Source organism: Lucilia sericata, unplaced genomic scaffold, assembly GCF_015586225.1.
Source record: "Lucilia sericata isolate MDLA Ls3-8-SP2 unplaced genomic scaffold, ASM1558622v1 Contig001830F_arrow, whole genome shotgun sequence".
In the NCBI taxonomy this organism is placed as follows: domain Eukaryota; kingdom Metazoa; phylum Arthropoda; class Insecta; order Diptera; family Calliphoridae; genus Lucilia; species Lucilia sericata.
The window spans coordinates 12,777-32,720 of record NW_023995726.1 but is presented as its reverse complement, the minus strand read 5'-3'; the positions used below and the strand labels follow the sequence as shown (position 1 = coordinate 32,720).

At 27.7% G+C, this 19,944-nt stretch overlaps 1 protein-coding gene across 3 annotated transcripts; it reads right to left on the bottom strand.

Annotated features, from left to right (window-relative positions):
* Positions 1-5,325: 5,325 nt before the first annotated feature.
* LOC119612776 (protein krasavietz) lies at positions 5,326-18,511 on the bottom strand. 3 transcript variants are annotated; one of them, XM_037968634.1, is made up of 8 exons: positions 18,334-18,511; positions 15,141-15,389; positions 14,868-14,968; positions 14,100-14,238; positions 12,683-12,848; positions 11,639-12,102; positions 11,414-11,536; positions 5,326-6,457 (listed from the first exon to the last, which is right to left on the bottom strand). In XM_037968634.1, the coding sequence occupies exons 2-8, from the start codon at positions 15,376-15,378 to the stop codon at positions 6,420-6,422; spliced, it is 1,269 nt and encodes a 422-aa protein (XP_037824562.1). In that variant the 5' UTR covers positions 15,379-15,389; positions 18,334-18,511; the 3' UTR covers positions 5,326-6,419. The 3 variants fall into 3 exon arrangements, with proteins under 3 accessions (XP_037824562.1, XP_037824563.1, XP_037824564.1); XM_037968635.1 differs by lacking the exon at positions 18,334-18,511 and adding an exon at positions 17,341-17,874 and having other exon boundaries at positions 6,036-6,457; XM_037968636.1 differs by lacking the exon at positions 18,334-18,511 and adding an exon at positions 17,499-17,817 and having other exon boundaries at positions 6,036-6,457.
* Positions 18,512-19,944: the final 1,433 nt, after the last annotated feature.

Below are 19,944 nucleotides of genomic sequence, written 5' to 3'. Positions count from 1 at the left end.
ATCGGTTTAACCGATATATCATGGGCTTAACTACCAGTGTTGGCAATTTGACGTTTTTCCCGTCAAATCTGACAACGAGAAAATTCGTTTTAATGATTAGCGGAAAATTATTTTAAATACATTCAATGTTCACATATAAATAGAGAACTTATAATATTTTCCGAAAAATTTGCGATATTTTAAGCTTATAGACCTATGAGTATATTCTATAATCTAGTCTATAGTCTAGTATATAGTCTAGTCTATAATCTAGTATATAGTCTAGTCTATAGACTAACCTATAGTCCAGTTTATAGTCTCGTCTAGAGTCAATTCTATAGTATAGTCTTGTTTATAGTCTAGTCAAGAGTTGATTCTATAGTATAGTCTAATTTATAGTCTTGTCAATAGTCTAGTCTATATTCTAGTACATAGTCTAATCTATAGTTTAGTCTAGAGTCAATTCTATATTATAGTCTACAGTCTAGTATATGGTCTAGTCTATAGTCTAGTCAAGGCACACTTTGAAAGGTGACTGCATCACTACAACAATACAAAAACAACATGTATTTTGTTTTTGTACTAGAATCAGACTAATGTCAAAAATGACATAGGAAATGTAAACAAATAACATTATTAACATGTAAACAATAACAACTTTTGACATTAAGCATACTTTACACAAAAATAAAAAAATAATCAGCTGCTTTATCGCAGTCACTTTACTTTATTATGCCATGAGTCTAGTCTAATGTCTAGTTTATAATCTAGTTAAGAGTTAATTTTATAGTCTTGGTCTAGTCTATAATCTAGTATATAGTATAGTTTATAGTCCATTCTAGTCTTGAGTCAATTCTATAGTATAGTCTTTAGTCTAGTTAAAGTCTAATCTATAGTTTAGTATATAGTCTAGTCCATAGTCTAATTTAAATTCTAGTCTAGAATCAATTCTATAGTATAGTCTAGAGTGTATTCTATAGTCTAGTCTATGCTTTAAACTATTTACATATTAAAATTTTTACTAGATTATATACTAATCTATTGACTAGTTTAAGAATTAGTCTATTGACAATTTTATGGAATCGTCTAGACTATGGACTAGAATCTGAACTATACTATAGACTAGTCTAATGACTATTCAATTGACAAGTCTTACTTTTCTATGCCTTAACATATTGGCTATGCACTATTCTATGACAATAGTCTTGCCTATTGAGTAGTCTATGGACTACTAACTAGCCTTTAAACTATATTATGGACAAGTACACTTGACTATTGAATTTACTAGTCTCTGAGCTATGCAATAGACTAGTCTAATGACTATTCAATTGACTAGTCTAATGACTATTCAATTGACTAGTCTTATTTTTATACTATATGCACTAGTCTTGACAATTGAGTAATCTATGCACTATTAACTAGCCTTTTAACTATATTATGAACTAGTACACTTGACTATTCAATTTACTAGTCTCTGAGCTATGGTATAGACTATTCTATGAGTTTATTAACTTATATATGGAGTAGGCTATTGACTATAATATGTATAAGTCTATGGACTACTCTCATGACTATGCAATTGACTACTCTTTGGGCTAATTATATTTAATTTTCTATGCACTAGTCTGTTGGCTAGTCAGTAGACTACAATCTGTACCAGGGACTAGTATACATATAGTAACAAGTATCTTAACTATACTATGGACTAGTTTATTGCCTAGTTTTATAACAAGTCTATGGACTTTAACAATTCAACTCATTTATAAACTAGTCTATTGACTAATCTATTGATCAGTTTATCGTCACCTAAAACATTTTTTTAAAATTTTATAGGAGAAGCAAAAAACTATTTAAATTGAAAAGTTTGTTTCTATCAACGCGATTTATTTGTAGTAAATAAACAAATTCTTTAATAGTAAAACCTATCAGTTGTTGTGATAGATGACAATGGCGTATATAAAAATGGATAAATTGAACTTTTTATCTTTAATATTTAAATGTTTTTTAAAATCGCTAATTTTGGTCGGAGAAGTACAATTTTTTTGTATGGACATTTGTTTTGATGCAATACATTAGAATCATACATGGGAATTTTTCATTAAGCATTAAAATTTCATTACCATTTATAGAAAAAATTGTAATGAAAAATATTTTAAGTACCATTTAATGAAAATTATATTTTTTTCATTATAACTTTTTTTGATAATGGTAATGAATTTGATAATGAATTTTCAAAAACGAATTTAATTAGTATTTATAATTGTTGAAAAATATATTAAGGAAAATTTTTCGAAGATTCGAGATTTGAAAGCTTTTAAAACCAGTTCCCGTAGCCCAAATTGGCTGAAATTTTGCAGTCATAAGTACATCTGATGACAATACAATAATATGTTCGAATATTCGAAATTAAGTTCGAAAATTCGAAGTTATTTTCGAAAATTTTTTTATGTTTTTAAATTAATCTCTGTGTCATAAAACCTAAAAAAAATTTTTCGAAAATTCGAACTCGTGTTCGAAAAATTTTTAAAGCTGTTAAAACTAGTTCTTCTAGTCCGAATGTGCTGAAATTTGGCATACATGATTTCACCTAATGACAATACATTATAATGTTCGGATATTCGAAATTAACTTCGAAATTCGAACTAATGTTCGAAATTTTTTAAAATCCATTGAATAATGGTAATGAAAATTTATTTTTAAATAATTACTAATGAAATCGTTTCATTAAAAACCATTACCATTAGACAAAATAATGCTAATGAAAAAAAAATAATTATAATTTTTTTCAATTTAATGCTAATGAAATCGTCAATTAATTAGTCGATATAATTAACTACTCCCATGTATGATTAGAATCAACAATTTGGTTAGCCGGAGCTTGAAAGAATATTTCGTACAGTTGCTATTAAAAAGTAGTTTTTGCAGATATTTACATTAATTAGTCTTCCGAGTTAGATGTCTTGACTATAACTTTTCATACAATAATGGCAAATGTTTGAGCGATTTTGTTCTACACTTTCCAAGTTTACGGCCAGCATGGCTTTAAAGTGGTGGATGAAATGCCTGACTCCATCTGATCCCACTCTACAAATTACAATTATCACTCAGATTATACACGATCAATAAAAGTTTAGTGTTAGCACAACCAAAAAAAATCGTTAAATTTTAGTTAATCATCCCTATTCTGCATTTCAATTACGTTTACGGATTCAGTTACGCAACAATCGAAAAAAGGTATTCCAACAAAAAACAATTCCATTTCGTTTCAATGCTTTACGAACGTCTGTATTCTGCGTTACGATCGTACCTACGTTTTTTTAAGTTGTGGCGGAGAGTCGAATCGAAATGCAGAATACCAAAGTTGCCAAACGGAGAAAATTTCGATTCGAATTGAAATGCAGAATAGGGACCAATAGGTTTAGCATTTTGTGCAGTGACAAATATTTAACGCTATTTAAATTATAAATAATACTTTTACTAATTTGCAAGTGAAAGTGATTTTGTTATGGAACGACGAGGGCATGACTTTTGTTAACAATATTGTATAGTTAAAGAAAGTGATATATTTTTTAATGTTTGTTAAATAATAATGTTTTAGACTCTGGCCCCATATTCGTTTATGCTTTTTAAAGTTGTTGAATTAAAGGAATTTTGTATGGAAAATGTTTCTAATAAACCCAAAATAAACGATTAATATCTTTTTGAAAGCGGCGGTTAAATTTACGATGAGAGGGGTCATATTAACAACAAAAATTAAATAATTTATTCTTTTATAATTTAAAAGAAACTCATGCGTTCACGAAAAGCAAAGAAAACTATGTGGGAGGGTGATAGATGGCAAATGCACTTTTAGATATGAGTTTTTTATAAAAATTTCAAATTGAATACACTAATTGATGTGATCTATTTTTAATTTTCTAAAATTATTCTAGAACATAAGACGAACATTTTTATATTTTATGAAAGAAATAAAACGGTAGACATTCTTTTATATGAATGATCTTTCGAAATGAAAAAAAAAACTGAGGCCGAATTGCGTTAGATGTTGCCATTCGATAACAAACAATAAATATAGTAAATTTTTGCTTAATTTTGATGATATCGTAATGTGTGTTTCGAAACGAATGCTTTTTCTATCATGTATTATAAAATATTTACCCCACATTTCGCCGAAAACGAAATTTTATACATTTACACCGAAAATTTTAGTTTTTTTTTGTCGCAAATGTTTGAATACTTCTGAACTGGAACTAGAAATAAACTAGAACTGAACTAAATCTTAACTAAAATTAAACTAGAACTGTGCTAAAACTGAACTAGAATTGTACTAGAACTGAACAAGAACTGAAATAGAATTGAAATAGAACTGAACAGGAACTAAACTAGAACTGAACATTCCCCGACAGCCGGTTCTACGTACCGGAATGACCCGAAATTTTTCGGCCAAGGGCTGCCAACTCCAGCAACAATTACAACAACAAGAACTGAACTAGAGCTGAATTAGAACGGAACTAGAACTGAAATAGAACTGAACTAGAACTAAACTAGAATTGAACTAGAACTGAATTAGAACTGAACTAGAACTAAACTTCAGTTCTAGTTTAGTTAGAACTGAACTAGAACTAAACTAGAATTGAACTAGAACTGGACTAGAACTGAATTAGAACTGAACTAGAACTAAACTAGAACTGAATTAAAACTGAACTAGAACTGAACTAGAACTAAACTAGAACTAAACTAGAACTGAACTAGAACTGAACTAGAACTGAACTAGAACTAAACTAGAACTGAACTAGAATTGAACTAGAACTGCACTAGAGCTGAATTAGAACGGAACTAGAACTGAACTAAACTAGAACTAAGCTAGAATTGAATTAGAACTGAACTAGAATTGTACTAGAACTGAACAAGAACTGAAATAGAATTGAAATAGAACTGAACTAGAGCTGAATTAGAACGGAACTGGAACTGAAATAGATCTGAACTAGAACTGAACTAAACTAGAATTGAACTAGAACTGAACAAGAACCGAACTAGAATTGAACTATAATTAAAGTAGAAGTGAACCAGAAATGAATTAGAACTGAACAAGAACTTAACTGGAACTGATTAAGAGGACTGAACTAAACTGAAACTAAACGTGAACTGAAAATGAACTTGAACTTAACTGGAACTAGAAATGAACTAGAACTAATGCAGAAATGAATTAGAAATGCTTTAGAACTGAACAATAACATAACTGGAAATGAAATGAACTAGAACTGAAATAGAAAAGTAGAATATTAACTAGCTAAAATTTTATTTATTTCTAAATAAATAAAACAAACATATTTAAGTTTTTTTTTGTTAAATGTTCATTTATTGTATTATTAAAAGAACTAATTAATCAAAATAATAAATGTTGGAGGAGGCAATTACAGAAACTGAATCTAGTTAAAATAAAACTGAACTTTATAAAATAAAATTTTATAATTTGTATAGTTTTCTGTGTTTACATTTAACTTAATACGTTTACAAAATAGATTATTTTAAAAATTCAGCAAATATTAAAATAATACACTATATGTATTTAGTACTTTTTTTCATTTTATTCTTAAGTTGTTGTTTCAAAAGTAGACATTGGAAAAAAGACGAGTCAGACGAGGAGATGAGGGTGTTGGGGGGGAAGCAAAGAAAGAAACAATAAAAAATATCTAATTTTACAGGAGACTCACATTTTAGTTAAATTTTGTATATATAAGAAGAGAAGTTTGTTATATTTGTGTTTTATTTTTTAATTTATTTATTTTTATTTTTTTTTTTTTTTTTGTTGTTGATTTTTATGTGTAAATATACATGTATATAATTTATATTCAAATAATCATTCTTAATCAAATACAATTACATATAATGAGTGAGAATGAATTAATATGATGAATGCGCACACAATACAATTTGTTTTTTCTCTTGTTTTTATTATTATTTCATTTAGAGAGAATTTAATTATTCTTACACTTTACTGTTTTGCTTTTTTTTTTTTATTATAATATTTAATATTGCAATAAAATATGTTGTTGTTTGTTGTTGTTTTATATTTTGTCAATTTTATTTATTACTGCTGTCAAAATTTTGTATTAAATTTAAGTTTTCATCATTTGTTTAGTTGTGTTTTTTTACAATACATGTTTTGTTTGTCTACAATTGGGTGACAAAAGACTTGCTGGTAGTTTTTGTTTTATATAATTTAAGTTTTTTTTTAATATAAAATGTTTTGAGAGATTATTTATGTTTTATTTTAGTTGTTGTTGTTGTTGATATTAGCTGGTGGTTGTGGTGGTAGAAGTTTGTTTGAAAGATGATTTTACAAAATTGTAGAGTTGTATGTTCTTAATTTAGTTTAATATTCATGCTATAGACAAAATATCGCTGTCAATGTTTAGAACTTTATCAACAATATCTTGTTATTCTCCATTCTTTTGTTCATCCTCAGATTCAGATTCTAAAATGAGAAAGAGAGAGAGAGAGGAATTAGTTTAAAGGTTTTTTATAAAAATTTTGCAAATTAAAGAAATAGAAAAAATAGAAATCGGTTTGTAGAGGCAATTATTGGCCAAAAATATCTATGTTTTTTAAAGATAAATGGACACCCAATCACCTCATATTAATCTGGCACCGTTTTTTTTTAATTTTTAATAAACTTATTGATAGTAAACAACAACAAATTTACTTCACCAGGTGCGTAAAATGAAACCAAAGAACTTTTTAGTTAGAATTCAAAACGTTTTAGTAACAAATTACTCTTGAAAGTCTTCTCCCTAAGATCTGTTTTTACGAACAAAATCAACTGATATGAATGAATAGTTCTTGGAATATTCACGAAAGCACATTTTTGCTCGTAATTTATTCGCCATAATGTTGACTGACTTATTTATTCTAAAGCAAAAAACCAAAAATAATGCTATTTTAAAATGGAATACTGTAACAGAGGAATAATTCTTAATCTTTGTACGTAATAATGTACCAGAGATTATTGGCCAAAAATATTCATTGGATCAAGAATAACTGGACACCCAATCCCTAGCCTAGCACTGTTAATCTGGCCACATGATAACCTGAATCAAGTTGTAGTAGTTTCAATCAACAAATTCATTCTCAAGCAGTGGCCTTTCATTTACTTTTTAACATAGAAAAGAAAAACTTTCCCATTCACATAATTATAATTCTTTACAAAGTATATTTGTTATAGTTTTCATTGGCCTATAGAATCTATAATTAATTTAGCAGACAATTAGGCAAGCAAAAAACTATTTGTTTATCTAGCAAACTTGTACAATCAAAATGTTGTGGTTATATGCAACAAATTCATTCTCAAAGTTTGCCCTTTATTCTTTAAAGTAAAACTTTAAATACTTTAATTATGTGTACCAGCAATGTTAGAGATAAATCTTAAAATGTGCCCCAAATTTCAAATCATATTCTGCAATTGAATAAATAATAAAAAAAACTATAATTTTGTTTGTCATAGTTTTCATTGGCCTATAGAATCTATAATTTATTTAGCAGACAATTAGGCAAGCAAAAAACTATTTGTTAATCTAGCAAACTTGTACAATCAAAATGTTGTGGTTATATGCAACAAATTCATTCTCAAAGTTTGCTGCTGCTTTACTTTTCAACAAAAAAACCTTTAAGTATTTTAGATAATTTGTACCAGCAATTATTGGCCAAAAATATCTATGTAATTAAGATAAATGGACACCCAATCACCGACCTATCAGTGTTAATCTAGCAACAATGTTAACCTGATAAAATGTTAGAAATTAAACAAATCTCGTTCTCAATCAGTTGCCCCCTAAATATATACCAAACAATAAAGTAAGTAGTTTAATAAATAATTTTGTATCAGCGACTACCGGCCTAGTGTTACTATAATTAAAGTAGCTAGGACAATATAATCAATGAGCCATTTAATCTAGCAAACTTGAACAATATAAATGTTGTTAAACATTTTACCAGTTTTTCTCCCCAAAGTTTGCATAAACGTAAATAATCTAATTTCGTTTTAGTTCAGTTCTAACTCAGCTGTAGATCAGTACTAGTTGAATTCAAGTTCAGTTTTAGTTCAGTTCTGATTGAGTTCTAGTTCAGTTCTAGTTAAGTTCTGGTTTAGTTCTAGTTCAATTATAATTCAGTTCAGTTCTAGTTAAAAATAAACCTTTAAACCTTAAAAGTTTCTCGGTTTTGAAACCGAACCGATTTACAGAACTGACATGATAAATAATCTAGATTCCTTTTAGTTTATCTCTAGTTAAGTTCTAGTTCAGTTCCTAGTTCATTTCTAGTTCATTTCCAGTTCAGTTCTAGTTCATTTCTAGTTCAGTTTTAGTTCAGTTCTAGTTCAGTTCCTAGTTCATTTCCAGTTCAGTTCTAGTTCATTTCTAGTTCAGTTCTAGTTGAGTTCTAGTTCAGTTCTAGTTCAATTCTAGTACAGTTCTTAGTTCAGTTCTAGTTCAGTTCTAGTTTAGTTCTAGTTCATTTCTAGTTCAGTTCTAGTTCAATTCTAGTACAGTTCTAGTTCAGTTCTAGTTCATTTCTAGTTCAGTTCTAGTTCAGTTCTAGTTCAGTTCTAGTTCAGTTCTAGTTCAGTTCTAGTTCAGTTCTAGTTCAGTTCTAGTTCAGTTCTAGTTCAGTTCTAGTTCAGTTCTAGTTCATTTCTAGTTCAGTTCTAGTTCAGTTCTAGTTCAGTTTTAGGTCAGTTCTAGTTCAGTTCTAGTTCAGTTCTAGATCAGTTCTAGTTCAGTTCTAGTTCAGTTCTAGTTCAGTTCTAGTTCAGTTCTAGTTCAGTTCTAGTTCAGTTCTAGTTCAGTTCTAGTTCAGTTCTAGTTCAGTTCTAGTTCTAGTTCATTTCTAGTTCAGTTCTAGTTCATTTCTAGTTCATTTCTGGTTCAGTTCTAGTTCAGTTCTAGGTAAGTTCTAGTTCAGTTCTAGTTCACTTCTATTTCAGTTCCATTTCAGTTCTCTTTCAGTTCTATTGCAGTTCTAGTTCAGTTCTATTTCAGTTTTAATGCAGTTCTAGTTCAGTTCTATTGCACTTGTTGTTCAGTTTTAGATCAAAATAAACCTTTAAATATTTTAGTTTTATTGTACCAGCAATTATTGGCCAAAAATATCTATGTAATTAAGATAAATGGACACCCAATCACCGACCTAGCAATGTTAATCTAGCAACAATGTTAACCTGATAAAATGTTGGAAATTAAACAAATCTCGTTCTCAATCAGTTGCCCCCTAAATATATACCAAACAATAAAGTAAGTAGTTTAATAAGTTTGTATCAAAGATTATTAGACTAGTACTACTATAATTAAAGTAGCTAGGACACCCAATCAATGAGCCATTTTATCTAGCAAACCTTTACAATATATTGTTTAACATATTGCCAATGTTAAACATTAGACCAGTTTATGCGAAAGGTTTGCATAAATTTAAATCTAATTTCTAGTTCAGTCCAAGTTCAGTTCTAGTTTGATTCTAATTCAGTTATATTTTGGTTCTAGTTCATTTCTAGTTCAGTTTTAAATCAAAATTAACCTTTAAATATTTTAGTTTTATTGTACCAGCAATTATTGGCCAAAAATATCTATGTAATTAAGATAAATGGACACCCAATCACTGGCCTAGCTCGGTTTATCTGGCAACATGGTAACCTGAATAATGTTGTGGTTTAATCAACAAATTCGTTCTCATAGCAGTTGCCGTTATGATTCTATAATTTAAGGACTCAATTCTTCTAAATATAAAAAAACTAAGAAACGAAAATCGAAAAATCGAAAATCTTAAACTAATTTCAGATTTAGTACAAATGTTCGAAATCTAATTCGTAATTAAGATTGGTAGAGTTTTAAAGCTGTTAAAACAAATTTTAGAACAGTTAACAGAAAATTCAGAATGTAATCGAAAATTCGGAAAATTTTAAAATTCTATATAAATTTTGAAAAAAAAAAAAAAAAAAAAAAAAAAAAAAATTAAACATTTTCATGTTATTTTGAAGTTATGTTGAAGAAAAAAAAAAAAAAACATTTTCAAGCTATTTTCGAAAATTCGAACTTATGTTCGAAAAAATTTTAAAACTGCTAAAATGATCTCTAAATCATGAGGATTCATAAAAATATAACCTTAGTTTAATTTAAGTCCGATTTCTTGGATTTTTTCCATTTTCGAACTTCAAAATTTTGAAGAAAGTTCAAAATTTTCATGTTTTAATTAAGTATTTTCAATGTAGTTTCAGAAAAATTCATTTTCAAGCTATGTTCGAAAATTCGAACTTATGTTCGAAAAAATTTTAAAACTGCTAAAATGATCTCTAAATCATGAGGATTCATAAAAATATAACCTTAGTTTAATTTAAGTCCGATTTCTTGGATTTTTTCCATTTTCGAACTTCAAAATTTTGAAGAAAATTCAAAATTTTCATGTTTTTATTAAGTATTTTCAATGTAGTTTCAGAAAAATTCATTTTCAAGCTATGTTCGAAAATTCGAACTTATGTTCGAAAAATTTTTAGAACTGCTAAATTGATCTCTAAATCACGAGGATTCATAAAAATATAATTTTAGTTTATTAGGAGAACAATTTCTTAGATTTTTCTATTTTCGAACTTCAAAATTTTTAAGAAAATTCAAATTTTTCATGTTTTTTTAAGTATTTTCAATGTAGTTTCAGAAAAATTCATTTTGAAGCTATGTTCGAAAATTCGAACTTATGTTCGAAAAAATTTTAAAACTGCTAAATTGATCTCTAAATCATGAGGATTCATAAAAATATAATTTTAGTTTATTAGGAGAACAATTTCTTAGATTTTTCTATTTTTGAACTTAAAAATTTTGAAAATTTCGAAATTCTTTCAAAGCTTTTCATTAAAAAATGGTTTTAAGCTAAAGTTAAAGATTCTTAAAGGGTTTTCAAACTAAAAGTCGAAATTATGTCTTAAAATCAATATCAAAAGATTTTAATAAAAGTATTAAATGTTTCATACAAAGAAATCTAGAAATTTCATATAAAAGACTGCAACTTTTTTGCAAATCGGAAAAAACTAGACAAGTAATGTATGATTTTAATATAGCAGCCTTTCGACACTAGTTAAGCCTTGGCATTAAACAGCAAAATTAGTTCTAATAAGGTGCAAAACAATAAACAAATAAAATTAAAATTAATTTAATAAAAAATACACATTTAATACCCAAAAGTTTCATTACTTTCTAAGTAATTTTATAAAGTTTAATCCTCTAATAGGTTTTCCTTAAATTTTTCATGATTTGACTCAATATCTTACAACAATATTGCTGTATTTAATAAATTTAAGAATGAATTACCAAATTTGTTTTTAAACAAAAGTTCTTTTTGTTTCATTCCTTTATATTACAACAAGAAAATATATAAGAAAAACTCTGCTTACCTTCTTCGGCATTTTGTAGCCATTCAACAAATTTCTTCATTTGTTCTAGGAAATGCATTTTACCCTTGCTAGAATGGGCATCTTTGTACCAACGCAAGATAACCACTTCCGATAAAATTTCAGCTAAAAAGAGAAAAGAAAATAAAACCAAAACAAAATTAATAAATAATTATTTTTTTAAACAATTAACACTTAAATAATTTATAAACAATGTCTTTAACTTACTTTTGTAAAACAATAAGATGATCTTTTGGAAAGCTTTCATAAAGTTCATATTCTCATAACAGAATTCTTGAACTTTTAAAATCAATGCCAATTCAGCACGATCCGAACTGGTGAAGGCCTGGAATAGAGGGCAATAGTTTTTCAAATGGCGTACAGCTTGATCGGTAACCAATTCCTCTTTTTTATTCCATTCACCGAGTGACATAATCGTTGACCATATAATGACGATAATTTCATTTTCAGGAATGTTGGCTTTAGCGGCAAATTCTTTAATGTCTGCATTGATTTCTGAGTGAGGTTTCTCATCGTTAATATCATCAATAAGAGTTTGTTGCAGTTCACGTTTCGCCTCTTGACTGGCTTGGGCTTTATGCAATTTAATAATTTCTGTAAGTTCCTTTTCAAGAAAAACTTGTTTAAAATTCTCTTCAGTACGTTTGTTTGGTGGGAAAAAGTCCATAAGTCTGAAGAGAGAGAGAGAGAGAGAGAGAAAATAGAGAAACAATGATTAAAATACTTCAAAAAAGGTACATTTCAGGAAATTTAAAAAAAATAGTACTAAAAGTACTTTTTTGGGAAATTTTTAAAATTTTACCAAATTTCAAAAAAGTACTTGTACTTTTTAGGATTCACTATGAATTTTTATGTAAATTCCAAATAATAAGAACTTTTGCTTTGAACTGAAAAAGTACTTTTTATTTGGTAGCAGTTTATTTAAGAAAAAGTACTTTTTCTAAAAAAATTTTAAATTGTACCAAATTTCAAGAAGCTAACCAGTATCTAGCTTTTTAAGATTCCAAATGAATTTTTAAGTATTTTTTAAAAAATTTTCAAAAAAAGTACTTTTTTATAAATTTGTCAGTTTTCAAATTGTTACACAAACATTCGTAATGAAACATTTGCTAATTAAAACAAAAAACTTATTTAATCTAGGAAAATTAATTAAAGAAATTGGTTTGATTACATTTAAAATGTTTACAACAAATTTCTTCCTGAAACTTTCCATAAATAAAAACAAAAATAATTAAAAGTTATTCAACTTACTTGCTTTCTAAACCACCCTTTTTAAGTGTTTGTATTAGGGAAGCAATACCCTTCTCTTGTTTAAAGGTGACAAATAGTTCAACCAAAAAATCAAGAGCAATACCATCCTTAATTAAATGTTCATTATTGAGTACCAATAAAACAGTGGGTGGCACAGAACCATTAACTGCAAAGTAAACGAAAAAAAAAAAAATGAAATAAAAATTTATGTTATTAATTTATTAATAAATATTTGTTTAAGAGTTTAATAACAAAAAAAAAGTGTCATAGTCTTGGTGTCCTAGTCTAGCGTTATAATGGAAAAATTTGTAATTGGGTTTGTGTCTTTTGCCTCTGGTATATAAGGTAAAAGTCAGTACACCAAAAATAGTTTAATATGCCACTCATATATTAACTCTTATCTGTGGGAAAAACAAAGATAAAAATCAAATTTGGTTAAAGTGGCGTGTTGCTATATTGCGCACAAAACTATGTGCAAAGCATATTTTTATTATAGTTTTAATTTTTATATAAAAAATAAGGTCCATCTTTTTAAATTGTGCATAATTTTGAGATTACTAAAGCGAAATTTGATTCAAAAGTAAAACCTTTCTATAGACATGATAAAATATTCCAGATTGTAATCAAAATAATAGTCCAGACTGTGTAGGATCAGATAATTGTCCAGACAATAGTTCAGACTATAAGCAAGACAATAGTCCAGCATATATTCAAGACAATAGTCCAGACTATAATCAAGACAATGCACCAGACTATACTCATGACAATAGAACAGACTATGGTCAAGATAATAGTATAGACTATAGTCAAGACTACAGTCCAGGCTATAGACAAGCCAACAGTCCAGACTAATGTCAACACAATTGTCTAGTCTATAGTCAAGACAATAGTCCAGATTATAGTCAAGGCAATATTCCAGACTACAGTCCACATTATAATCAAGACTAAACCCAATATCATTATGCTGAGTATAGTGGAGATACTAGACAACTTTTCAACACTGTAGCCCTGGCAATAGTCCAGATTATAGTCATTATTAAAGCCCAGACTAGAATAGACTTTAAATAGTTTTGTAAGAAGTTAAATAATAACACAAACATTTAGAAGCAAACATTTGCAAATTAAATTCAAAATCTTTGAAAAAACGTTTAATATGGGAAAATTAATTAAAGAAATTGACTTGAAAAATTAATGACAAATTTCTTCCTGAAACTTTCCGGAAACGAAATGAAATTAAAAGCAAATGAAATAGTCACTTAAGGCCATATTCACAATCAAATTATAATTTTATCAAAGGTTTATAAATCAAATCTTGAAATACAAATTTGATTATGAATATGGTGATAAATGTGTAGTCCGGTTAAGTTAATTGTAAAAAAATAAAACTAGTCTCTCTAGAGTTAAAAAAAAAACCTACCTAACCACAGCGCTGTCATACGCGCTAGTTTAATGCGTTCGCTTGGAGTAAAACCTTTAATGAAGACTAATACTTTCTTCATTTCCTCCTCGAACATCTTCTCCAAGTACTTATATCGACGCATGAGCTTGATGAATACCTAAAAAAAATTAAAACAAAATATAAAAATTTAAAAATTTGCGCATAAAATTCAAATAAATTAGTCTAAGTTTTTTGTTTTGTTCCATAAAAAGAAATCTAATAATTTCATTTGTAAAAGAAACTATCAGACAAGTAAATTTATGATTTTAATTTAGCAACCATTCGACACTATTTAAGCTTTGGTTAAGAAATACAGCAAAATTAGTTCTAATTAGGTGCATCATGTTGGGAAGACAACAAACAAACAAGTTTATAAAAATTCCATTTCAATTGATTTTTGCTCTTTTGATCAATAAATAAAAATTAAGAAAATGTATACTACAAGATTATAGAACAAAAAAAGCAATAATTTCTAATTTTTTCTCTATGACGTCTTGTCTATACATATGTACATCTATATGCTAGTCTTTTAACAAGACAAACTGGTTGTGTGTTATCAGAAACAAGTTAATAAACTAATAAATAAAAATTGTTGTTTATTTTATTATTGCATGAGAACATAAAACATAAATTACACTTGAGTATTCAAGAGCAACAAGGTTATTGAAATGACATTATAAACATTGTTGTGTTTAACTAGCAACTATTTTATTTGAGTTAGGAAATAAATAATAAAAGGAAAATTACCTGCTCATGGTTACGCATTGCTTCCATATCTTCGGGGGCTTCGAATATACAATAATTTGTGCGTGGCTTCTCGCCATCCTGAGAGATTGAACCACCAGGAACTAAAATTTTATAAAAAATAGAAAAATTATTATTAAATATTGAAATAATTGGTTATTTAAATTTAGTTTAATTTCAGTTAAAGTTAAACTAAATTTGCTTTTTAAGTTAATTTTTATATTTTTTATTAAACTTTAAGCTATTAAATTTGTTTATAATTTTCGTCAAACTTACCTAAGAGACCACCAGCAATTAATATGTCAAATAGTACTTCGCCGTAACGGCGATAATCAAGTTTATTACCAGCGATATCTAAATATTTAGAGATTTGTTCTAAGTCACCTTCAGTTTTTTCGAGACCAGCAATGACCGCATCACGGAATCCCGTTGGGTCATATTTTTCTCTTTCATCTCTTTTTCTGGTCTTGATGCGCTGACCTGATAGTACTGGTCTTTCAGTTTTTTGACTCATACAATAAATTGCTAAAAGAAAGAAAGAAAATAAACGACGAACAAGAATCAACATTAGTAAACTGTTTAGAAAAAATATATGTATATTAAAGTAAATAAAGTTAATAATAATTTGTTAGATTAACTGGATCTATTGATATCTTTTGATGGAAGACATTTGCAGACCAGCATAATCAAAGATTTTTCTGGCATTCACATATTACTCGCAAACCTGTGGTTAAATTTTGAAGTTTACGAGGCAAGTAAAAATGCCAAAGCTTAGACAGTTACAACAATTATAGTAGAGACAATAGATTATACTTTAGTCCAGATTATAGTTTAATCTATAATACCGGCTTTAGTGCTGGCTATAGTGCATACTTTAGTCTTTATTTCAGAGTTTAGTATTAGTTATAATATTGACATTAGTCTAATCTATACTCCAGACATTAGTGCAGTTTATAGTCCCGACTTTAGAACAGTATTAAACCTATATTACAGGCTTTACTTATTCGAAACTTAAATTTACATATTAATTCTGCTTATTGTTTATAGTTCACACTATAGATCACTCTATAGTCTATATTCAAGCCTATAGTCTAGTCTTTAGTTTAGACATTTTATACACCCATATTGCCAATCAAAATTGTATGAAATATGTTCCCTATTCCTATTTTACGTTCGCCAACTTTGTTGAAGGACAAAATTTCGCCTGCTGTGTAATTGTTTGTGTTGAATTTTGTAAACAATAAACAGCTGTTATAAGCGTAAGCAACTATTGTGAATGAAGAAGTTTAAGGGAATTTTACGATAGTAACAAATATATTTTATGGAAACAAAAATTGTACATTTTATTGCCGACAAGGGTGATTAGTTAGGCCTATAGTCCAGTTTATAGTCCAGATTTTAGTAGATTTTATACTCCAGAGTTTAGTCTAGTCTATATTTCTGACTTAACATTATATTACAAAAAGTAATGCAGACTTTAGTACAGTTTTCGTACTTTAGTCTGTATTCCATACATATTTCAAATATAAGACGATTCTACAATCGAATTTAAAGTACAGACGTTAGTCTGTAGTCTAAAACGGTAGTCCAAATTATAGAATAGACTATTGACAACAAACAAATGTATAAACACTATAGTAAAGCCTCAATTTACAGAATATCAATAAAAGTTTAGTTTTACCATACTTTAGTTCAAATTCTAGATCCTGTTCATTCATTTTCTATATTAAAAACCGGTTTCTATTAAACAACTTTTTAGTCTACCCTCGTTTCTTAACAAACTTTAGTATTCAATTTAATAAACTAAATAGGTATCAAAATTTATACATATACAAATCAGATGCAATTTTATATTAAACAATAACAAATGACTCATATCTATTTTCTAATACTTGTGGAAAAAAAGATTAGTACCACGTCTTTTTGTTAAAAGATATCAATTCCTCTTCTTTCTTAACATTAGCTACACTTCATTTGCTTTCAAACTAACCTCAAATTCAAAGAAAACCTATTAAGAAAACAAAAACAAAATTTGACAAATGGCCGCGCGACTCATTTGAACAAAAACAAAAAGGCCACTAATAATACAAATACACAATAATAAAAAAATACCTTAAAGAGAGGAAGAAAAAACACAAAGAAAAATTACAAAAAGAGACATTTAACGAGAGAAATTCCTTTGAAAGAAAAAAACATTCGAGAAAGAAATTGAAACGAGGTCAATGAAATCTTTCACTTTTTGCTAAATAAAAAGAAATAAACTAAAAAAAGCATTTAAGAAAAAAATTTTAAAATAAAAAAAGATTATTTAAAAGTACAAATAAATTCTCAGATATAAAAAAAGAAACTAATGTTTAAAAATTCTAGGTTAGGTTTTAAAAAAAGTCTTGTTTTAAACCGGGATTGTTTACTAATTTAGATTTTTAATAACAAATTAATAAAAAATAAGTATATTTAAAAATATAACTTTACTTACATAAAAACGATAAAACAAAGAAAAAGTTGTTGCACTTAAATAGGAAATATTACAAATTTCCTGGATTTTTAGTATTTGCTTAGTTTTTGTTAAAAAAAACTTCCTTAATTAAATAATTTATTTAACCTTGTGGTGTTTAGTTATAAATTAAATTTTACCCCTGTGCACACAGCTTTCTTTTTTCTATCTTATTTAAGTGACACGAATTCAACTGTTGATTTTCAAAATGCCAGCAGCGAGCGGTAAAATTCCCCACACGTATTTGTATATTATTAAAACAGGGTAAAAAATCTCTTTTTAGCGGGGTTTTACTTTAAACTTAAATTTTTTATCACAATATGTTACTTAAATTAAACTTAAATAAATAAACAATAAAAAAAATAATAACTTTCGGAAAAATGTGATTTTTAATTAACTTAAGAAAAATGTCGGTTTAAAAATTTAAACCACTTGATTTCACGAATTCCGATAACTAAATGAGAAAGCAATAATGAAATGACATGTGGTAGACGTCAAACGCACACACACACGTAACAGAGAAGAAAAAAAAAAACTTAACAGGAAATGAAGGCATAGCAACGCCATATTGACAGCGTTGCAACCAAAAGGTATTAAAAACAAAAAGCATAGAAAACAAAGGAGTATAATAAAGAAAAACGAGGAAAAAAAATCTCTTAAGTTTTTAGCTATAAAAATATATCTAGATTTTTCTTTTACATTTTATTTAATTTAATAATAGCTGCCAACATTAGTAAATCACCCTAAATTACACTAATTTAATTAGCATTTTTCTTTCCAAATTGTTATATATTACTCATTTTTCATGTATTTTTAACTAAAATTTTTCTTTAAATGGCGTTCCCTCAAGATTTGTGTGTGGGCAGCCATTTTTTCTTTGCTTACCATCATTATTTATACAATTTTAAATTTCTTCACAAATTTTATTTTAAATAAGCTACTTATAATAATTAGTTTTAATTTTATAATACTTACGATTAAAACAAAAAAAATTTAGCACTGCCGACAAAAATTTATATCGAAAATAACACTGACTTCTCTATGGAATAAACGCACTTTTGTGACACACAAAAATTATTGCTGAAACGGGAAATGACAATGTGAAACGAAAAAAAAAATGACAAAGGCAGCAGTGTTGTATTTTATTGTATGCAGTGTTGCCAGTATTTTTCCACCATTTCCCATTAAACCATGTCACCCCAAAAAAATCGCTAGAAAACTTCAAAATTAATCAATAGCTTGAAATTTTACAATTTACCAAATTAATGCAATTTTAATAAATTTTTTAAAAAATGTAGAGTTTTGAAACTAGACTTTAAATAAGACTATAGACTACAAACTAAAAAGTCGAAAAGTCGACTTTGTAAATAAAAGTCGGAAAGTCGAAAAAAATCGAAATGTCGAAAAAAGTCGAAAAGTCGAAAAAAGTCGATAAGTCGAAAAAAGTCGAAGAAAGTCGAAAAAAGTCGAAAAGTCGATAAGTCGAAAAAAGTCGAAGAAAGTCGAAAAAAGTCGAAAAAAGTCGAAAAGTCGGAAAAAGTCGAAAAGTCGGAAAAAGTCGAAAAGTCGAAAATAGTCGAAAATTTTAAAAAAGTGGAAAAGAGGTCAAAAACTTTAAAATAGTCGGAAAAACTCGAAAAAAGTAAAAAATAGTCGAAAAAAGTCGAAAAAAAGTCGAAATAAGTCGAAAATAGTCAAAAAGTCTTAAAAAATCGAAAAGTCGGAAAAAGTCGAAAAGTTGAAAAATGTCGGAAAAAGTCGAAAAAAGTCGAAAAAAGTCGAAAAGTCTAAAAAAGTCGGAAAAAGTCGAAAAGTCGAAAAAAGTCGGAAAAAGTCGAAAAGTCGGAAAAAGTCGAAAAGTCGACCATTTATAAAATACTAAAAGTCGAAAAGTCTAAAAGTCGACTTTTAAATAAATGAAAAAGGTCGAAAAGTCACGCACATAAAGAAAACAACCCGACGAAAAATAAAACAAACCGTAACAGCTGTTTTATCAAAATAAACATTTTTTTTGGTGTGGTGAGTTATTTTTGTTTACAAATATGTGTTTCTGCACGTGGAAAAGACGCAAAAACTCGTTTTCATTATTTACATTTTCAATATGTGTTTAAGCACGTGGAAAAAATTCAAAAAAATTGATTTTCATGATTTACATTAAAAAAAATATTTTTGATCAATTAAAATATGTGTATTAATGTGGAAAGGAACAAATCTGATAAAATATAAATATATTTGGGATTATATCGTTACAGAATGCCTTTTAATAAAAAACATTCAAAAAATGTTACTATGGTCATATATATAAAATGATATATAAGTGCTATCGGACGATCTTGTGCACGATAAAAACCTATATAGAACTTTAAGTTGGAAGTGTAGAAATCGGATGGCATACATTTTTTTCCGGATTTCATCGTTCTAGGGTGTGTACTACAACAACAAACTTTTTTTTTACAAAAAATGTAACTATGGCCGTATATATAAAATGATATATAACTGCTATCGGACGATCTTGTGCACGATAAAAACCTATATAGAACTTTAAGTTGGAAGTGTAGAAATCGGATGACATACATTTTTTTCCGG

What these genes read in the sequence shown, in the direction of transcription:
- LOC119612776 (XM_037968634.1), bottom strand. Translation starts at nt 15,378, where the DNA reads ATGAGTCAAAAAACTGAAAGACCAGTACTATCAGGTCAGCGCATCAAG. An exon ending in AATTGCTGGTGGTCTCTTAG is followed by an intron (nt 14,969 to 15,140) that starts GTAAGTTTGACG and finishes ATAAAATTTTAG; the next exon opens with TTCCTGGTGGTTCAATCTCT. An exon ending in AAGGGTGGTTTAGAAAGCAA is followed by an intron (nt 12,103 to 12,682) that starts GTAAGTTGAATA and finishes CTCTCTCTTCAG; the next exon opens with ACTTATGGACTTTTTCCCAC.